The 23,854-nt window shown below is 34.7% G+C and overlaps 1 protein-coding gene across 2 annotated transcripts in view; it reads right to left on the reverse strand.

Annotated features, from left to right (window-relative positions):
• Nucleotides 1-23,854, reverse strand: part of Irk1 (Inwardly rectifying potassium channel 1) — a 192,252-nt gene that overhangs the window by 143,490 nt on the left and 24,908 nt on the right. For both annotated transcript variants that reach the window (XM_075290700.1, XM_075290699.1), the window contains exon 2: nucleotides 14,496-15,244. In XM_075290700.1, the coding sequence (XP_075146815.1) occupies nucleotides 14,496-14,932 (437 nt within the window). In that variant the 5' untranslated portion in view covers nucleotides 14,933-15,244. The remainder of the gene's footprint in view (nucleotides 1-14,495; nucleotides 15,245-23,854) is intronic.

The raw sequence follows: 23,854 nt of genomic DNA on the forward strand, positions 1-23,854 counted from the left end.
AAATTTTATTTCTATAGAAAATTTTGTTAAAATTTCATTTATATAGAAAATTTTGTCAAAATTTTAATTCTACAGTAAATTTTGTCAAAATTTTATTTCTATAGAAAATTTTGTCAAAATTTTATTTCTATAGAAAATTTTCTCCAAATTTTACTTCTATAGAAAATGTTGTCAAAATTTTATTTTGTCAAAATTTATTTTCTACAGAAACTTTTATCAAAATTTTATTTCTATAGAAAATTTTGACAAACTTAATTATATACGTATTTAATCGGCCTTTTTTAGTTTAATAAAGGGTGATTTGTTAAGAGCTTGATAACTTTTTTTAAAAAAAAACGCATAAAATTTGCAAAATCTCATCGGTTCTTTATTTGAAACGTTAGATTGGTCCATGACATTTACTTTTTGAAGATAATTTCATTTAAATGTTGACCGCGGCTGCGTCTTAGGTGGTCCATTCGGAAAGTCCAATTTTGGGCAACTTTTTCGAGCATTTCGGCCGGAATAGCCCGAATTTCTTCGGAAATGTTGTCTTCCAAAGCTGGAATAGTTGCTGGCTTATTTCTGTAGACTTTAGACTTGACGTAGCCCCACAAAAAATAGTCTAAAGGCGTCAAATCGCATGATCTTGGTGGCCAACTTACCGGTCCATTTCTTGAGATGAATTGTTCTCCGAAGTTTTCCCTCAAAATGGCCATAGAATCGCGAGCTGTGTGGCATGTAGCGCCATCTTGTTGAAACCACATGTCAACCAAGTTCAGTTCTTCCATTTTTGGCAACAAAAAGTTTGTTAGCATCGAACGATAGCGATCGCCATTCACCGTAACGTTGCGTCCAACAGCATCTTTGAAAAAATACGGTCCAATGATTCCACCAGCGTACAAACCACACCAAACAGTGCATTTTTCGGGATGCATGGGCAGTTCTTGAACGGCTTCTGGTTGCTCTTCACTCCAAATGCGGCAATTTTGCTTATTTACGTAGCCATTCAACCAGAAATGAGCCTCATCGCTGAACAAAATTTGTCGATAAAAAAGCGGATTTTCTGCCACTGATTTTGGTAATAAAATTCAATGATTTGCAAGCGTTGCTCGTTAGTAAGTCTATTCATGATGAAATGTCAAAGCATACTGAGCATCTTTCTCTTTGACACCATGTCTAAAATCCCACGTGATCTGTCAAATACTAATGCATGAAAATCCTAACCTCAAAAGAATCACCCTTTATATACCATATATGGACTACCTTGCAATTTAGAAGACGGTGTTAGGAAGTTTTAAAATACCTTGCCATCGGCAAGTGATAACGCAACCCAAGTAATTCGATTGTGGATGACAGTCTTCAGTAAATGTTTCTACACAATCCATGGTAGGGGGTACATAAGCTTCGGCCTGGCCGAATTTATATACTTGTATATGTCAGCCTGATAATAATGCACTTTATTTTTTTTTTAATTTCTTCATTTAAATGAACTTCCAAATACATAAAATTTGGACTGACCAAACTTTCAGCAGCAGCATGTACTTGGTGTTGAAACTGATTTGTGGAAATCAATCTTCCGCACTAATCTTTCCTGATTATTATAATTGACTTCCTATTGATCTGCATTACCACATTGTTTGTTTGATTATTTCCTGAAGGAATCCTATGGGTACCTGGTGGTGCATTTGTTTTAATGATCCCTGCATTTCTGTCCGACATTCGTGCGAGCCTATGTATGCAGCATCGGATACCATCCCAATGATTGCCAAACACCAATCAACACCAATTAGCACCTTAATGCTCGAATAATGCCTTTTAAGTAGACTCGAATTTATGGAATGTAAATGAATATCACCCTTAAAAAAGAACAGACCTCTTGTCGGCCAACTCTTGAATTTATTTATAATTCGGTTTCCTTATAGAAATAAATAAATGCCAGCAGACAATACGCTCAACACATCATAGATTTATCTAAACAAATGCAGAATTTTCCATTTCAGACACGGTCTTGTTGGATGGTGGGGGTCGTTTGTGGACACAAAATGTCGAAATGCATTTTCTGCCCGGAAAGCTTTTTTCTCTTTGTAAGATTCAAAGAGCATGTGCAGTCAACACATGGACATTTTATCGTTCTTTTTTCTTTGAGATTTTCCATAATGGTCCACAATCATCACAGTTCGGTGAATGCCATCGACCATCCTATAGGCGAAAACTATCCCATGGGCAGATATGGGAGTTCGTATGTACATCAATAGGACACTGAGCTTCCAAAAGATCTTTCCTCATTGTGAACGAATTTATTTTCTTTTAGAAAATGAATATCTGAGAGTAGGTAATTCATATCTTTTTTCCCCCAATTGTGATGAAAGATTAATAATTTCGAAGAAAGACAGATATGTTCATATCAATTCGTTCATTGCATTGCATTCATTCACTCACTTATTCAAATTTCTTTCATTTATTTATTAAATAAAATAAATTTTCGAGAAAAATACTGACATTGTATGGTATTGTGGGGAGAAGTGAGTGATAGTTCTTATGAGATTTCCTGTTTAGTTTTTATGGATGGGTAAGAAAATTTAAATTTTATTAATTTGATTACTGGAAGAATAGAAATTTGACTGTGAAAGAATGTCTCACCATGAACATGAGATAGTTTGATGGCGATGTCAAATGGATAAGCAAAATGGACCGGCTATAATATACCCTGCACCACCTTGTAGATCTACATTTTCGATGTCATCTTTCAACTTTGTACCCACACTGAAAAAAAGCATGCCAGGTTCCAAAGATTTTGTCTTTATTTTAAAAATTTTGGTATTAATTCCGAGCCAAAGAAGCGAAGAATACAAGTAAGGATACTTTTATTATGTATATGGGCGTTACATCTAAATATTAACCGAGTTTAAGCAAATTCTAGCATATATTGCTAGAATGTTAATTCTACTCTCAGTGCAAAATTCCATGCCTCCGGTGGTCATATGTATTTATATCGGGCGTAAGATATATATGGGAGCTATATCTAAATCTGAAACGATTTACCGAACGATAGATATGTATGTTACAAAAAATATAGGAACATTTGAGTCATTTTTACAAGTTTTTGACTTAGCAGTGGTGAGTTTATTAATGTGAGTATTTTGACCATTTTTGCTCAAATCGGAAAAACATATACATGTGAACCATCTAAACCATAGAATGAAGCCGACCCATTTTTATCGGCGGCGGCTGATACTAAAATTTTGCTTCCGGCGATAACGGCGATTTGACGGCTAAGCCGATGTAAATTTGTATATTCGGCGGCGGACATTTATCCATTATAAGTGCACATTGAGGTTATCTGAATAGTTATGAGATTAGTTGTACAACCAATCTTACAATCAAATTTGCATATCATTCATAACTTTTGAGCAAGATTTTTGCGAAATTTCTTTAGAAATCTAATATTGAATAATTGTAGCCGCCAATACATCAACAAGTATATACGACCATAAGTTCGGCCAGGCCGAATCTTATGTACCCTCCACCATGGATTGCGTAGAAACTTCTACGAAAGACTGTCATACACAATCGAATTACTTGGGTTGTGATATCTTAAAACTTCTTAATATCGTTTTCTAAATTGTGAGTTAGTCCATACCGGGTATATATTAGACAAAAAAGTTGTATATAGGTAAGTCTACAAATATTTACGAATCGATATGGACTTTTTGCACGGTACGTAGAGAGCCAGAATTGAAATACGGGGGTCGCTTATATGGGGGCTATATAGAATTACGCACTTCATATGGACCAATTTTTGTGTGATTGGGGATCGATTTATCTGAGGGCTATATATAACTATAGACCGGTGTGGACCTAGTTAGGCATGGTTGTTAACGGCCATATACTAGCACAATGTACCAAATTTAAACTCACTCGGATGAAATTTGCTCCTCCAAGAGGCTCCAAAACCAAATCTCGGGATCGGTTTATATGGGGGCTTTATATGATTATAGACTGATATGGACCACTTTTGGCATGTTTGTTAAATATCATATACTACCACCACGTACCAAATTTCAACCAGATCGGATGAATTTTGCTTCTCCAAAAGGCACCGGAGGTCAAATCTGGGGATCGGTTTATATAAGGGCTATATATAATTATGGACTGATATGAACCAATTCCTGCATGGTTGTTGGATACCATATACTAACATCACGTACCAAATTTCAACCGAATCAGATAAATTTTGTTCTTCCAAGGGGCTCCGGAGGTCAAATCTGGTGATCGGTTTATATGGGGGCTATATATAATTATTGACCGATGTAGACCAATTTTTGCATACTTGTTAGAGACCATATACTAACACCATATACCAAATTTCAGCCGGATCGGATGAAATTTGCTTCTCTTAGAGTCTCCACAAGCTAAATCGGGGGATCGGTTTATATGGGGGCTATATATAATTATGGACCGATGTGGACCAATTTTTGCATGGTTGTTAAAGACCATATACTAACACCACGTGCCACATTTCAGCCGGATCGGATAAAATTTGCTTCTCTTAGAGGCTCCGAAGGCCAAATCGGGGGATCGGTTTATATGGGGGCTATATAAATTATAGACCGATGTGGACCAATTTTTGCATGGGGTTTAGAGACCATATGCTAACACCATTTACTAAATTTCAGCAGGATCGGATGAAATTTGCTTCTCTTAGAGGCTCCGCAAGCCAAATCGGGGGATCGGTTTATATGGGGGCTATATATAATTATAGACCAATGTAGACCAATTTTTGCATACTTGTTAGAGACCATATACTAACACCGTGTACCAAATTTCAGCCGGATCGGATGAAATTTTCTTCTCTTAGAGGCTCCACAAGCCAAATTTGGGATCGGTTTATATGGGGGCTATATATAATTATTGACCGATGTGGACCAATTTTTGCATGGTTGTTAGAGACCATATACTAACACTATATACCAACTTTCAGCCCGATAGGATGAAATTTGCTTCTCTTAGAGGCTCCGAAAGCCAAATCGGGGGATCGGTTTATATGGGGGCTATATATAATTATAGATCGATTTGGACCAATTTTTGCGTGGTTGTTAGATACCATATACTAACACCATATGCCAAATTTCAGCCGGATCGGATGAAATTTGCTTCTCTTAGAGTCTCCACAAGCTAAATCGGGAGATCGGTTTATATGGGGGCTCTATATAATTATGGACCGATGTGGACCAATGTGCATGGTTGTTAAAGACCATATACTTACACAATGTACCAAATTTCAGCCCGATCGGATGAAATTTGCTTCTCTTAGAGGCTCCGAAAGCCAAATCGGGGGATCGGTTTATATGGGGTCTATATATAATTATGGACCGATGTGAACCAATTTTTGCATGGTGTTAGAGACGATATACTAACACCATGTACCAAATTTCAGCCGGATCGGATGAAATTTGCTTCTCTTAGAGGGTCTGCAAGCCAAATTTGGGGGTCCGTTTGTATGGGGGCTATACGTAAAAGTGGACCGATATGGCCCATTTGCAATACCATCCGACCTACATCAATAACAACTACTTGTGCCAAGTTTCAAGTCGATAGCTTGTTTCGTTCGGAAGTTAGCGTGATTTCAACAGACGGACGGACGGACATGCTCAGATCGACTCAGAATTTTACCACGACCCAGAATATATATACTTTATGGGGTCTTAGAGCAATATTTCGATGTGTTACAAACGGAATGACAAAGTTAATATACCCCCCATCCTATGGTGGAGGGTATAAAAATATTGATTTAAATCAGGAAAATTTAATTTAATAACTGTTGTATGTTTGGCTAAAATTTTGAACCCTCCACCCACAATCAATCAGGATCGAGTTGCTATAATAATTTTGCAAAAATTTAGCTCAGAAAATGTGAATGAATGGAAATTTGATTGTAAAATTGGTTGTACAACTAATCTGATTGACATTCGTGTAACTGCAAATCTATTTTATAATGGATAATTGCCCTCTGGCGAATAGACTAATTTATATCGACTTAGCCAACAATTTAGTGCCAGCCGCCGCCAACAAAAATGGGTCAGCTTCATTCTCTGTCCCTGTGCAAAATTTCACGAAAATCGGAGTTAAAATTTTGTCTCTGTGTGTGTCTCTGTGTAAATCGGACGAAAGATATATATGGGAGCTATATTTAAATCTGAACCGATTTCTTCCAAAATCAATAGAGTTCTATTCTGACCTAAAACACACATACTTGCGCCAAATTTGAAGTCGATTGGACTATAACTTCGTCCTAGACTTTGATCACAAAAAGATGTTCACAGACAGACAGACGGACAGCTACACTGAAAAAAAAACAGTGAAACCACTAGAAAGAAAAAGTTTGGTAAATTTTAGAAAATTTAGATTATTTTTAGAAAATTTTAACTAAACATAAATCAAACGCCGATATTACAAAAATAAGTAAAAATGTTTCAACAATTTCAAGAAAATTTATTACACATAATTAATTTTTTTCACTTGTTAAATAAAATTTTGTACTTTGAAGTAAGTTCAAAAATGACGAATATCTTTATTGCCATATGCAGTTTAAGATCTGCGCATTTGTAGTAAAATGTACAAATTTCAAGAAATAATGAACTATTTCTTGAGAATAACGAATTAATAAATTTTTATGCTTCATTTGTGTATAATTTTTTCCCGTTTTTTAGATCATTTAAATAACGTACGCAAAAATTATTAGAGTAAAGGAAACTTTCTTCAAAATAGTAATACCATGAACTAAAATAAAGTTAAATTCGCTTTAGTGAAATCAGAGATTCGGTGCGGTCCATTTTTTTCGCTCCGCTCCGGAGAGAAAAAATCGCTCCGCTCCGGGAAAAAATTTCGCTCCGCTCTTTCTTGGAGAAAATTATTTTTTATACCCACCATCATAGAATGGTGATTGGAGTATAATAAGTTTGCCATTCCGTTTGTAACATCTCGAAGTATCGATTTTCGCCTATATAAAGTATATATATTTTTTATCATGAAGAAATTGTAAGACTATATAAGCATGTCCGTCTGTCTTTGGTAATCACGCTACAGCCTTCAATAATAGCGCTATCGTCCTAAAATTTGACACAGATTCGTCTTTGGTCTGCACGCAGACTAAGTTCGAAGATGGGATATTTCTGTCCAGGTTTTTATATAGCTCCCATATAAACCGATCCCCCGATTTCGGGTCTTAGGCTTATAGAAACCGAAGTTTTTATCCAATTTGCCTGAAATTAGAAATATAGAGATATTTTAGGACCATAGAGAGTTGTGCTGAAAATTGTTAGTATTGGTCGATGGTTTGGTACAGCCCCCATATAGACCGATCTCCCGATTTTACTTCTTGGGCTAATAGAAACCGCAGTTTTTACTCAATTTACCTGATATTGGAAATTTAGAGGTATTAGCATGAAATTAGAAATCTGGAGGTTGGGGTCTAGATTCTGTAGGTTTTTCAGAAGAACAATTATGTGTGCAATTATGATTTATAGGTTGTTAGCTACGTATTAGAAGTATGCGAAAATTTGTAATGTAATGTTTGCACTTAGCAGTGGCGATTTTAAATTGAAAATGTCCGTATTTTGACCATATTTGACTAAAACGGGAAACATATAGTATATGGCGGCTTTGTCTCAATCTTAACCGATTTTGACCAACTTGGCACAGTTTGGCACACTTTGGCACACTTTGCTAAAAGGCTAATTGTACTCTCTGCGCACAATTTCAAAATATTCGGAGTGAAACTTTGGTCTCCATGGTCATACGATTCAAAATCGGGCGAAAAATAGATAACAGGTTGGCTGATAAGTCTGACATATAGATGGCATCGCTAGTATTAAATGCATATTATTTTTATATATTACCAACCTTCAAATGATTCGTGTCAAAGTTTGACGTCTGTAGGTCAATTAGTTTGTGAGATAGAGCGTCTTTTGTGAAGCAACTTTTGTTATTGTGAAAAAAATGGAAAAAAAGGAATTTCGTGTTTTGATAAAATACTGTTTTCTGAAGGGGGAAAAAATACGGTGGAAGCTAAAATTTGGCTTGATAATGAGTTTCCGGACTCTACCCCAGGGAAATCAACAATAATTTATTGGTATGCAAAATTCAAGCGTGATGAAATGAGCACGGAGGACGGTGAAAGCAGTGGACGCCCGAAAGAGGTGGTTACCGACGAAAACATCACAAAAATGCACAAAATGATTTTGAATGACCGTAAAATTAAGTTGATCGAGATAGCAGAGATCTTAAAGATATCAAAGGAACTTGTTGGACATACATTCATCAATATTTGGATATGCGGAAGCTCTGTGCAAAATGGGTGCCGCGCGAGCTCACATTTGATCAAAAACAACAACGTGTTGATGATTATGAGCGGTGTTTGCAGCTGTTAACTCGTAATACAGTCGGCTGAGTGGACAGCGCCCGGTGAACCGTCTCCGAAGCGTGGAAAGACTCAAAAGTCCGCTGGTAAAGTAATGGCCTCTGTTTTTTGGGATGCGCACGGAATAATTTTTATCGATTATCTTGAGAAGGGAAAAACCATCAACAGTGACTATTATATGGCGTTATTGGAGCGTTTGAAGGTCGAAATCACGGCAAAACGGCCACATATGAAGAAGAAAAAAGTGTTGTTCCACCAAGACAACGCACCGTGCCACAAGTCATTGAGAACGATGGCTAAAATTCATGAATTGGGCTTCGAATTGCTTCCCCACCCACCGTATTCTCCAGATCTGGCCCCCAGCGACTTTTTCTAGTTCTCAGACCTCAAAAGAATGCTCGCAGGGGAAAAATTTGGCTGCAATGAAGAGGTGATCGGCGAAACTGAGGCCTATTTTGAGGCAAAACCGAAGGAGTACTACCAAAATGGTATCAAAAAATTGGAAGGTCGTTATAATCGTTGCATCGCTCTTGAAGGGAACTATGTTGAATAATAAAAACGAATTTTGAAAAAAATGTATTTTTCTTTGTTAGACCGGGGACTTATCAGCCAACCTATTGTGGGAGCTATATATAAATCTGAACCGATGTCAACCAAATTTGGCATGCATAATAGGAATATTTGTTCTACTCCCTGCACGGATGAAAAAGACTGTTTTTCTTATGTTTGGCTATAAACATTATATGTTTGGAACACAAATTTTTAAACACAATATTTTTGAGTACAAGCATATAATGTTCATAAACTAGCATAACAGTTTGGGACATATATGTTAATATGTTAGAACATATTATGTTTGGGACATAAAATGTTTGTAAATATAATATGCTTGGCTGCAAACATATATTAATTTAGAAATAGCCTATAAACATATATGTGTTTAGTAGCTTGGAGCGCTATTTAACAGGAAGCGATATTGAATTAAGTTGGTGGTTGTTGCTTGTTATTACAAAATTAACATTTTATTTTTCCTTGGGCAATTGATCAGCTACTTCTTTGATCCTTACAAACTGTGTGGTCCGCTGTTCGAATCCCCGTCCGGCAAAAGGTAAAATTAAAATAAAAAAAAATCATAAAATTGAATAATTTCATAAAATTGAATAATTTCATCTACAATGTTTGTATTACAGAAAAAGGTGCTAAGAACTAAAAATCTCGTGGAAGTGAGAAAGATGTCGGGGAATATACAATTGGGCAGAAACCAAATTTTGAGCATTCAGGTCGAAAACCTTTATGAATTGTAAAACCATTATGATTGTAAATATATAAATAAATAAATAAAATTTTGAGCACAATATTGTTTGGGAGATTTTTTTTTAAGCATATAATATTTTTGGGTGCAAAATGCTTCCAAACATATTATATGGTCACATAATAACATATTGTTTTTTGGAAGACAACATTATTGAATTTGGATGCAAAAATACAAAATGTTTGGAACTTAGACTACCCAAACATATATTGTTTAGACCAATATGCTTTCAAACATATTATATATTGGTAGAGATCAAACATATAAATTTTTGGGCAATACCCAAAAATGTATATGCTTGAAGCAAAATATGTTTGGGAGTATATGTTACAGAAGCGATTTTTTGTGAGGGTGTGTACAAAACTTCATGTAATTGAAGTACAACTTTGGCCCCTGGCTTCTGGGACCGTATATGTGGATATCGGGCTATATCTAAATTTTAACCGATTTTAACCAAATTTGACCTCATTGCCACACTATCAATTGTACTCTTTGTGCAAAATGTGTACCAGAGTAAACGAAATAAAAAGAAATTAACATCACATTTGATTAAATGTAATATTTGTTTTTCGGAGCGTAGCGGCTTTTCTTTTGGAAATCGCTCCGCTCCTGGTTTTAAAAATATCGCTCCCGCTCCGCTTTGCTCCGGCCAAAAAAGGGTTCGCTCCGCAATTTTTCGCTCAGGAGATGTCCATGATATGACAAAAGTTTCTACATTATCTCAGTATCAAGACTAGAGTTCAATGGAAATATTTTCATAAAATCCCAAAAATATATTTTCCATTTAACAAGTAAGTAAAGTCTAAAGTCGGGCGGGGCCGACTATATTATACCCTTCATCATTATGTAGACCAAAATTTACCATCTCAACTCCTTGAAATTTGTTGGGAGTTATTATCAAGGTTTATATTCCCATATACAAATATTTATATCTGAAACGATTTGGAGAAAATTTTTTGTACTTCTACAAAATCGCTAGAATTAAAAATTAAATGGGCTAACACCCTGGGATGAAACACAGTGTTAGTAAAAAAATATGGGAAATATAAAGCTAGAGCAATTTTGATGCAATTGTTCAAAAGAGCATTTATGATTTATCGGGCGATACATATGTATTCGAGATATAGGACAATTTGAGTAATATTTACAATTTTTGCTACTCAGCAGTGGCGATTTTACAAGGATATTGGTTAAATCTCGCCAAGATATGTGGTCAATTGTGGCTTGTGATATATTATTTGGCCAATCGGGCGATATTTTCACAAGTCGGAGCTTTATTTAAAATTCGACCATTCTGTGGAAAGTTTGGCATTACAGTGTGTAGGATATGACTACGACATGGGGAAATCATCACAGAATTTTGTGTAAAATGTGGGTATCTTGGCCATATTAGATCAAGATGGCACACTTAAATAGCATATTAAATGTATTCTCTGTGGAAACTATCGAGTCAATTGGAGGAAACTCCCATTGAAAATGGATCTAAAATATGAAACATTCTACCATATTTCCCCTACTCTGGGAGCTATATCCCCTATATGGGAGCTATATCTAAATATGAACCGATTTTGACCAAATTTGGCATGCATTGTTAGAATAATAATCCTGCTATCTCAACAAAAAACTTAAATGGGAGAATAATTTTGGCCTCCGTGGTCATACGGGTGTAAATCAGGCGAAAGATATATATGGGAGCTATATCTAAATCTGAACCGATTTTAACCAAATTTGGCACACTTAACGATACTATTAAACGTACTCCTTATACAAAATTTGAAGCAACTCAGGGCAAGTCTCTGGCTTTTGAAGCCGAACGAAAGATATATATGGGAGCTATATCAAAATCTGAACCGATTTGAACCAAATGTGACACGCTTAACGATACTCCTTGTGCAAAATTTTAAGCAAATCAGGGCAAACCTCTGGCTTTTGAGGCCACATGAGTCTAACTCGGGAAAGATATATATGGGAGCTATATCTAAATCTGAACTGATTTTAACCAAATTTTGCACACTGAATGATACTCTTAAACATACTCCTTGTGCAAATTTTAAGCAAATCTGGCTTTTGCCGTCATATTAGTCGAAATCGGACGAAAGATATATACGGGAGTTATATCTAAATCTGAAGCGATTTCAACCAAATTTAGCACAATTAACAATACCATTAAACGTGCTCCTTGTGCAAAATTTGAAGCAAATCAGGACAAAACTCTGGCTTTTTTTTGGCCATATAAGTTCAAATCGGACGAAAGATATATATGGGAGCTATATCTAAATCTGAACCGATTTGGCTGATATTTTGCATATCTTACGAAAGCCCCAAAATATTTGGCTGCCCGATATTTTGAGAAAATACGTTGATAAATACGTCAATTATGAACAGGTCGGTGATAAATATATATGGCAGCTATATCTAAATCTGAACCGATTTTTTTCAAAATTAATAGCGATTGTCTTTTAGCCAATGTAAAGCTCTGCGCCAAATTTGAGGACGATCGGACTTAAACTGCGAGTTGTACTTTGCACACAACATTTCATATACAGACAGACGGACGGACATAGCTAAATCGACTCAGAATTTAATTCTACAACGATCGGTATACTAAACGATGGGTCTCAGACTTTTCCTTCTTGGCGTTACATACAAATGCACAAACTTATTATACCCTGTACCCATTAGCGTAGCTAGACAATTTTCCTAGGGGGGACTATAGCCCCCCTAGCTAAAAATTTATGGACTAAACTTATAGGTTCAATTAATGTTTTATTTCATAAAATTTAATAAAAAATTAGACATCAAAATAACTCGTCTATTAATTTATAATAAAGCAACTAAAAGTAGTTCCACACTTTTCCCAGCAAAAAAATTGTGAGTTGTTCTAAAGTACTTCCAAAAATGTCCTCAATTATTTTAACTACACAGGAAGTTTTTTTACTTGATTTTTTTCATATTTTAATGTGTAATTTTTTGTTTTCTTTTTTTTCAAATAGTTTAAACAAAGAGTAAGAATAAATAAATTGGTACAAATTATTCAAATTTTGCCACAAAACTGCTAAATCCATTATAGAAAAATCGATAATTTTGGAAATTGTTCGAGGAAAAACGTTTCAAACAAGCGTCAGAATGCATTAAAATCATAAAAACAATATAAAAATTATTTATTTAGGAAAATATCACAAATTTTTTTAATTCACATTCAAAACACTGAATTAGGATCTCACATTAAGAAGTGATGCAAATTCATTGCAACGGCTGTTGAAACGGTGGACATTTGTCCCATGACAAGCTCATATTACATTCATTGCTTCTCCGCCAATTTTGCACCACTTCTAGACCAAAAAGAACATTTTCACTACTTTTTTGGCGACGCTTTTTCGCAGCATTATTAAGATATTAATTTATGAAAAAATAGTTTTAATATCAATTACTATTTGTTTAATTAAATTGACTAAACTAAATCAATCATAAGTTCAACCACAGCTTTATTTCATAAATATCTGACTTGAAACATTGCCATCGGCAACTGCTACCACAACCCAAGTAATTCGATTGTTCATGAAAGTCTTTAGCGGAACTTTGTGCGATTGTATATACTTGTTTAATTTTTATAAAAATGACATTTATTGAAAAATGGAAAATCATAGAGTTTCAAATTCTGGGGGGGGGGCTAAAATTTTTCTGGGGGGGTCTAAGCCCCCTCCCCAGAGGCCTTCCTACGCTTATGCCTGTACCACAGTAGTGGTCAAGGGTATAAAAATGGTCTTCGTGGAGTCCATATCTGATTTCTTGAATATGTCACATATGATGTTTTCATTTAATCTTCCGAAATATTGTATTCTATTGCCAGATGGTAAATACAGATAACACACAGATGGTAAATACAGATAACACACAGATTTTAAATGGACAATTTTTATCCCATTTGACTGTAATTTAGTCAGTACCTAAATGCTATGAACAATATAATTTATATTGAACAAAATTATTATAAATTGCCGCTGGGACTTCTAAAGTATTTTGAAGACAAAATGAATATTCCAAATTGTGTCAAATAGGTCAGTGTAATACAATTGTACTTTTGGAAGAAAGGATGTACCAAATTTAGTACAATGCTACCAACTTTACATCCCTGATTTCAACTATAAGGAAACAATTTCATATGTGGATTTAGGATGTGATTCTGAATTTTATTGATTGTGATTCTGAATTCTATTGAAAATCGCATAAACTGACCCACCCTAAGGTATATGCAATAATCCTATTTCCATTAGCAATTTGCAAGAGATTTATGAATCACTACGCATAGTTCGATGATTGCTAAGAATAAATGAAATAAATTTTGCAAAATTGCAAATGTTCATCAGTCGATAAAGTAAATCAAAATTGGACTTTTACAAATATTTTGTGGAAATTTTGCTTGCAACCAAAAAAAAAAAAAAAACAACAAAAACACAAATGAAAATAAATTTGTATAGAAAATAGAAAACCTATTCACACGTCAAAATTTAAAATAAATATTGATATGCCAAATGAAAATATTTAGACAAGCCAAGATGGAATCACGGCAATCCACACGATTTTCTAAAAGAAATCCAATTGGTCATTTTTTTTTCGCCAATTAGCCATAATGACTTTGACGTCATTTTCAAGGTTATAATATGATTGGAATTCATATGAAATAGGAAATTAGGTCATAGAATAGAACACCCCCCATTTCAAGGTAACTATGAGCAGTATCTACTAGGTGTAGGTCATTAAACGCTGTTTTGGGTTACTCACCTTGTTATAGGTCCCGGTGATTCACTAACAGCCTTTATGGATCTCCTTAAATGTCTATGGAATGTACCGAGTATAGATTCTTTACGTTGTATTTGAACGTTTTTCTCCTCGCCATTGCCACCACCATTGGTGGAATTCACATTCAATTTGGTGCATTCATTAACATCTTTGGCCCCCAGAGAGCCGCAACCGCTTCCATTGCCCCCATCGCCCATGATATCATCACCCAGGGATTCTTTGGCGGGTGTGTCCACAAGATTGGCCGTCAGTGGACTATTTTCCTTAAGATTTTTTATATTGAGTTTATCGTGTCTTAGACTATTTTCGTTTTTATTGGACATCTTAACGATCACAGCACCTTTTCCTGAAGTCTCCTTATCATCGAGTAATTTGGTCCAGGCATGTTCGCCTATATTTTCCGATTTATCAACAATCATGTTAGGAGAAACACTTTTGTTACGTCGTATATGAAATGAAATTCGTTCTAGGGAGATTTATTTTTGCGGGTATTATAGTAGATGGGAGGTAGGAATGGGAGGAGTAGAGTATAGTTGCTGCCGTAGTAATACCAAATATTGTAGACCGGGAAGCTTGGTTCAGTTGAGGAAGAGGTTCGAGGATAGTCCTGAATTATCACGTTATCGCATTTAAATTGTAAATTTCCAATAAAATTATTTTTAAAACAATCATCGAGCGAGTTTTTGTTTTTCTTTTATTTTCTGTTCTGTTCTGGGAGTTTTGGTCAATATCTAAAATGAAATGAAAACAAAACGAAAATTTTCATTTTAATCAACAATGTTCACAAAATCAACGATGAAATTAAACTAAATCGTTTGTTTGGAATTGGAAAAATATTTGGCTATCTGTGATTTTTTTCATTTTTATACCCTCCACCATAGGATGGGGGTATATTAACTTTGTCATTCCGTTTGTAACACATCGAAATATTGCTCTAAGACCCCATAAAGTATATATATTCTGGGTCGTGGTGAAATTCTGAGTCGATCTAAGCATGTCCGTCCGTCCGTCCGTCTGTCCGTCTGTCCGTCTGTCCGTCTGTCCGTCCGTCCGTCTGTCCGTCTGTCCGGCTGTCCGTCCGTCTGTGGAAATCACGCTAACTTCCGAACGAAACAAGCTATCGACTTGAAACTTGGCACAAGTAGTTGTTATTGATGTAGGTCAGATGGTATTGAAAATGGGCCATATCGGACCACGTTTACGTATAGCCCCCATATAAACCGATCCCCAAATTTGGCTTGGGGAGCCTCCCGGAGCAGCAAAATTCATCCGATCCTGTTGAAATTTAGTACGTGGTCTTAGTATACGGTCTCTAACAACCATGCAAAAATTGGTCCATATCGGTCCATAATTATATATAGCCCCCATATAAACCGATCCCCAGATTTGACCTCCGGAGCCTCTAGGAGGGGCAAAATTCATCCGATCCGATTGAAATTTGGTACCTGATGTTAGTATATGGTCTCTAATAACCATGCAAAAATTGGTCTTTATTGGTCCATAATTATATATAGCCCCCATATAAACCGATCCCCAGATTTGACCTCCGGAGACTTTTGGAGGGGCAAAATTCATCCGATCCGGTTGAAATTTGGTACCTGATGTTAGTATACGGCCTCTAACAACCATGCAAAAATTGGTCCATATCGGTCCATAATTATATATAGCTCCCATATAAACCGATCCCCATATTTGACCACCGGAGCCTCTTGGAGGAGCAAAATTCATCCGATCCGGTTGAAATTTAGTACGTGGTCTTAGTATACGGTTTTTAACAACCATGCAAAAATTGGTCCATATCGGTCCATAATTATATATAGCCCCCATATAAACCGATACCCAGATTTGACCTCCGGAGCCTCTTGGAAGAGCAAAATTCATCCGATACGGTTGAAATTTGGTACATTTTGTCAATATATGGCCTCTAACAGCCATGTAAAAATTGGTCCATATCGGTCTTTAGTTATATATAGCCGATGACTTATTACACAAAAATTGGTCCATATCGCCAAAAATAATCTACCAAAACTTTATTTCCATAGAAAATTTTGTCAAATTTTATTACTATAGAAAGTTTTGTCAATCTACCAAAACTTTATTTCCATAGAAAATTTTGTCAAATTTTATGACTATAGAAAGTTTTGTTAAAATTTCATTTCTATAGAAAGTTTTGTCAAAAGTTTATTTCTATAGAAATGTTTGTCAAAAGTTTATTTCTATAGAACATTTTTTAAAAAATTTATTTCTGTAGAAAATTTTGTCAACATTTTATTTCTATACAAAATTTTGTCAACATTTTATTTCTATACAAAATTTTGTCAACATTTTATTTCTATAGAAATTTTTGTCAAAATTGTATTGCTATAGAAAATTTTGTCAACATTTTACTTCCATAGAAAATTTTGTCAACATTTTATTTCTATAGAAAATTTTGTCAAGTTTTTATTTCTATAGAAAATTTTGTCAAATTTTTATTTCTATAGAAAATTTTGTCAAAATTTTATTTCTATAGAAAATTTTGTCAAGGTTTCATTTCTATAGAAAATGTTGTCAAAATTTTATTTCTATAGAAAATTTTGTCAAACTAGATTATATACGTATTTAATCGGCCTTTTTTTTGTTTAATATATACCCCGTATGGGCTAACTTACAATTTAGAAGACAGTGTTAAAAAGTTTTACGATACCTTGCCATCGGCAAGTGTTATCGCAACCCAAGTAATTCGATTGTGGATGACAGCCTTTAGTAGAAGTTCTTACGCAATCCATGGTGGAGATTCGGCCTGGCCGAACTTACGGCCGTATATACTTGTTGTTTTTAATTTTCAGTATCAATTTCTAAACTAGAACGAAAATTATCTATTTTTATGAAGTATTTTTTTATTTCGATTTTATTCAACATCTATCTTTAATACAGGTCTATGCGATTGGCATTCAACATTATTTGGATTTCTATATTTTACTGATAATCATTCAATCTCAACAAGTGTTTATTTTGTCATACCACACATAATACAAAAGTCTATTAAATATCAATCAAATTTTAAACATACACTGTGCTACAGCATTTTAGGAGATTTGCGAAACCACGTAGGAAAGACGTTATTACATTTTATGCAGCCCTCAAATGAATAGTTTAATTCACCTAACAGTTTTCCCCTGTATTTAGTAAGCAACGAGATAGACACACGGTGTCTTTGACAATATCGCTCAGGGTCGGCCCCTGAGTCGATCTGTCCGTCTGTCTGTGAATATATTTTTGTACTCAAAGTCGAGGTCGCAGTTCCAAATTTAGCACAAGTATCTATTTTGGGTCAGTAAAGAACCCTATTGATTTTGGATGATCGGAATCGGTTCAGTTTTAGATATAACTCCCATATACAGTGCCACGCATAAGTATTGGCACAGCACCCTAAACCACATATTTAACCATAGAGGTCAAAATTGTAATTGGATTTACGTGTAACTTTGCAAAGGGAGCATAAGTGTAGGAAGGACTCTGGAGAGGGGACTTAGACCCCCCAGAAAAATTTTAGCCCCCACCAGAATTTGAAAACTTATTTGCGATTTTACATTCTTATAAAAATTAAACAAGTATATACAACCGCACAAAGTTCCGCTAAAGACTTTCAAGCACAATCGAATTACTTTGGTTGTGGTAGCAGTTGCCGATGGCAATGTTTGAAGTCTGATATTTATGAAATAAAGCTGTGGTTGAACTGGTTTACTCAATTTAATTTAAAACAAGTATATACGGCCGTAAGTTCGGCCGGGCCGAAGCTTATGTACCCTCCACCATGGATTGCGTAAAAACTTATGCTGAAGACTATCATCCACAATCGAATTACTTGAATTGCAGTAACAGTTGCCGTTGGCAAGGTGTCTTATATATATATATATATATATATATATATATATATATATATATATATATATATATATATATATATATATATATATATATATATATATATATATATATATATATATATATATATATATATATATATATATATATATATATATATATATATATATATATATATATATATATATATATATATATATATATATATATATATATATATATATATATATATATATATATATATATATATATATATATATATATATATATATATATATATATATATATATATACCAAAGTTCAACCTCTAAGAGGCTCCGTAGGTCAAATCTGAGGATCGGTTTATATGGAGGCTATATATAATTATTGACCGATATGGGCCAATTTTTGCACGGTTGTTAGAGATACTAACACCACGTACCAAATTTCATCGGTTTATATGGGGGCTATATATAATCCGGATCGGATGAATTTTGCTCCTCCAAGAGGCTTCGGAGGACAAATCTGGAGCTATATAATTATGGACCGATATGGACCAATTTTAGCATGGTTGTTAGAGGCCATATACTAACACCACGTAATAAATTTCAACCGGATCGGATGAATTTTGCTCCTCTAAGAGGCGCCGGAGGTAAAATCTGAGGATCGGTTTATATGGGGGCTATATATAATTATCGAACGTATGGACCAATTTGTGCACAGTTATTAAAGACCATATACTTACACCATTAACCAAATTTCAGCCAGATCGGATGAAATATGCTACTCTTGGAGGCTCCGCAAGCAAAATCTGGGGGTCCGTTTATATGGGGGCTATACGTAAAAGTGGACCGATATGGCCCTTTTGCAATACCATCCGACCTACATCAATAATATCTACTTGTGCCAATTTTGAAGTCGATAGCTGGTTTTGTTCGGAAGTTAGCATGTCCGACGGACGGACGAAAATGTTTAGATCGACTCAGAATTTCCCCACGACCCAGAATATATATACTTTATGGGGTATTTTTTTAGTTAGCAGGGCTATAGCAGGTTTTTAGCTTTTTTCCCGCTAGATTTGGCTTTTTTTGAAGACGTTTAGCGGGAAAAAAATGCATTTAGCTTTTAGCTTTTTTTCTGGCATTTTTTCATGACCCTTTTAGCTATTTTTGGCTTTTTTTATTTTCGTCATGTTTCTATTGAAATATGGATAAATCGTCGTTTTTATCTAAGCCTTGCTGCAAGTATAAGGGTTTCCACATATTTCAAAGCACAGTTGAAACATTAATAATGAGTCCAGCCATTATGCGGCCATTTTTGTAGCAAATACACCTTGTTGTAAAGTTTTTTCATTATATACATAAAAGTTATCGTAAACTTTAAATCTACTATTACCATACAAATTTGTTAGATAAACTGTCAGTAAATTATTGGGAATATTATCATTTGACTCGTTTATCCTTTTTATGTTATTATAATATTCTAAAGTTATTACGATATTACTAAATTAAAATAGTAGATATTGTCGTCTCCTTAAAATACGAACGCGAATTTTGGTTATAATAGCATTTGTGAATTTCTTTTATGTTTTCCTTGTCCAAAAGACGATAAAGTCGTTTTGTCCTTATAATTAAGCGATTCAACTTAAAAATGGGTATGTTTTCATGAAAGAAGGGAGAATTAATGAAATAGTCTTTAAATGTGAGGAGTTTTTGCATCTTAACCACAAACCAAAATAGCGTTCAAAAATAGAAGATGTTTTTCAACACTTTATTTTATAAACGTATATATACAATAATTTCTACTTGAAGTCGAGTCTGAATTTGGAAATTTAAGTTGGCGTTAGCACGTTTTTAAAGCACTTTGATAGGCACTTTGATAGTATTTTCTACAATTTAAATAAAAGTAATGTATTTCGAAATTTTCACAATTTCAAATCCAAACTAAAATTTTATTTAATAAAAAGAAAAATCATTTTTTTACCAAATCTAAAGCATGCTTAGATCATTTATTATTTTAAAATAACAAGTAAATAAAATAGAGGTGTTGGGAAGGTAGCTCCCACAAAACGGAGGACTTCCAGTAAAAAATTTGTGATAGTAATCAAAATGTATCGAATACGCAAACAGAGCTAATATGCCTTAGATATTGTTACAGTCTCACAGAAGTGGAACTAAAATGAAAATAAGAGGCATTGTAAGTGAAATAAAGCCTTTAAGTTTGTTAAATTTCAATCAAAAATGTGACTTTTGATACAAAAAAATTTAGCTTTTTTCTAGCTATTTTTTAGCATTTTTTAGCTTTTTTTAGCTATTTTTTGGGCAAATCTAGCGGTTTTTGGTGAAACAATTCTGGCAACGCTGGTGGCCACACTCAAAAAAAATTTACTTGGATCCAAAGATTTTGACCTTCCCTTAAGGATTTAAGGTATTGATTCCGAGCCAAAGATCCGGCTTCTTTAAAATAAATACATTTTTTAACGACCTAAAGGGTGATACGGTCAAAATTAGGTCAATATAAACTTGATGTACTTCTTTCAATTTTGCATTTAAAAAACCTGAACGCCCCTCATTTTGTGTGTGTGTGTAGAATGTTGCTCCTATTTTGATTTTGGAATTCACTCTTCACACGCACAGAAAAACCATGTTTGGACATGGTTGCCGCATCCATTTAATGCTTATCTAGAGCATGTAATTGCCGCGAAAACCATGTATTTTGTCTTTGTAAAAATAGTTTTCGAGCGTAGAAAAATGTATGGTGGCAATAAGCATTTGAATGGTTCTCAAATACCGCAAACATGTTCTATCATTTAAATGATAGAATTTGAGACCATTAAATGGTTGGGAAAATCATGTACCTGACCATTCAATTTTTTTACTTTTTTACAGGGGAAAAAGTATTTTTATAGGTTAAGTATAGACATGTCTAGAACCATTACATGGCCATAAAGACCATTTACATTTTCGTGACCATTTAATTTTTTAACTTTTTTACAGCGAAAATAATTTTATAAAAACATTGAGCAGGTACACACGATTTTCATTTTGCGCGTCAGTCGTGTGTTGATTGTTTCTTGGAATGGAAGGAGAATATGGATTTACTGTGTTTTGTGTTAATTTATTTATTCAGAAGTGGCACGTGGTTTTATGTGAACACAAAAAAGGAAAGTGTAATTGAAAAATGTACCTGTTTTTTGTTCTGCATTTTGCTATATGGATCATTTATTTTTATTTGCAGTTACATGATGTCTGCGTTTGATGGGCACGATGTAAATATGAAATAATTACTTATAAAATAAAATAGAGTGTGTAAAAATATATGATGTTTGCTTGAACGGCATTATAAATACAAATAAACAATTAATTCGTTTATAAATAAATAAAAACAAACAAATAAAGTTAATTTTGTGTTTTCTTTTCTCAAGTGGCGTCCTTTTTTCGACGATGAAAAAAGTTTTTTCATAAAGATCAAAACATTTTAGGTTGTGACCATGTTCTTTTAACTAGGAGAAAAACATTTTCAATGAATACCATAACATTTTAAATCGTGACCATTGTCTTTTCATTCAAACAAAATTATTTTTATCAATATAATAACATTTTAGATGAGGACAATTATATTTTTCTTAGAACCATGTTCACTGAACCACCATGGTTGCAGTTTAAAATGTTACATGGTCTCCGCAAAAATAGCTCCTATCATATTATTTTGCTCTTCGAATATGATTGTGGCAATCATGTTTCTTCTCTGCGTGCAGTTGTCAAAATGCCGTCCAAGCAAGAAGACCAGCGTATCAAAATTTTTCTCGCGCATCGTGAAAATCCGAGCTACTCGCACGCAAAGCTGGCAAAATCGCTAAAAGTTGCCAAATCAACCGTTACAAATGTAATTAAAGTGTTTGGGATACGTTTGTCGACAGCCAGGAAGTCTGGATCGGGGGGAGATCGAAACCCGGAAGTCGCTGAGACGACAAAGAGAGTTGCCGGTAGTTTCAAGCGAAACCCTAACCTCTCTCTCCGAGATGCCGCAAATAAGCTGGGTGTATCGTCTACAACCGTGCATCGAGCCAAAAAACGAGCCGGACTATCGACTTACAAGAAGGTAGTGACTCCAAAGCGCGATCCCGGAGGCTGTACACGACGATGCTGACGAAATTTGACTGTGTGGTAATGGACGACGAAACCTACGTCAAAGCCGACTACAAGCAGCTTCCGGGACAGGAGATATTTTCAAGCACATAAAACTGTCAAAGTTCGCAAAGAAATATCTGGTTTGGCGAGCATTCTGTACCTGTGGCTTGAAAAGCAGCATTTTTATAGCTTCCGGGACTGTCAACCAAGAAATTTACGTGAAAGAGTGTTTGAATAAACGTCTGCTGCCTTTCCTGAAGAAACACGGTTATTCCGTACTGTTTTGGCCGGATTTGGCATCTTGCCATTACGGTAAAAAGGCCATGGAGTGGTACGCCGCCAACAACGTGCAGGTGGTTCCCAAGGACAAGAACCCTCCCAACACGCCAGAGCTCCGCCCAATTGAGAAATACTGGGCTATTGTCAAGCGGAACCTAAAGAAGACCAAAAAACTGCTAAGGACGAGCAGCAGTTCAAGGCAAACTGGCTTTCTGCGGCGAAGAAGGTGGACAAGGTGGCTGTACAAAATCTGATGGCAGGTGTCAAGCGTGAGGCCCGGCAATTCGGATTTGGAAAAGCGAAAATTGAACTTGAAAAAGAAATTTAATTTGATTTTTTAAATAAACGATTTCACCGATTTACACCCTTGACCAAATTTTGAACGTATCACCCTTTATGTTGCTTAAAATTTTTTAATTTACAGTAATTTATTTGTTCGTATTTTCGATTTTCAGATTTTTTTTTCAATTTGTTGCTTAAGTACCTCAAAACAAGTTTTTTGACAATTAATGGAAATTAAGCTTATTTCTGGAAGCACATTTTTTGAGGTATACTAAAAGTAATTGCTTTGGTAGAACTTTCTAGCTTTTTGCTGGGTTGTTAGTTTGGCTTTGATAGGTAAACTTTTGAAAACATTTATTCTTTTCGTTGAGGAAGAGGAATAGGACCGTGTGATATATTCAACTTTCACTTCTAAATAAGAACTAGAAGATTTTTTAAAAAACTTTCTCTTTGGAAGATACCTCTGGTAATAGAAAAATTTATATTCTAAAGATATCATAAATCAATCAATCCAATGTCCCAACTCATCAAATCAAAATTGACAATTTTTCACGACTGATCATAAATCTTGGAAAAACAAAGACTCTTGACTTGCCATATTAGTTGACTCCAATGTTTATTTTTTTATATAGTTAAGTTAAATGCGATCGGGTATTTATGACGATCACAATAAATTGCGATAGTGAAATGTATTCGTCAGAGAAATTGGTGATATCTTTAAGTGTGGCTTGTATTTATCTCAAAATTTGCTGGAAGTGAATAATTTAAAAAAAAAAACTGATTGCGGTTACTGACGAAACAACC

This window comes from Haematobia irritans, chromosome 1, assembly GCF_050003625.1.
Source record: "Haematobia irritans isolate KBUSLIRL chromosome 1, ASM5000362v1, whole genome shotgun sequence".
Lineage (NCBI taxonomy): Eukaryota > Metazoa > Arthropoda > Insecta > Diptera > Muscidae > Haematobia > Haematobia irritans.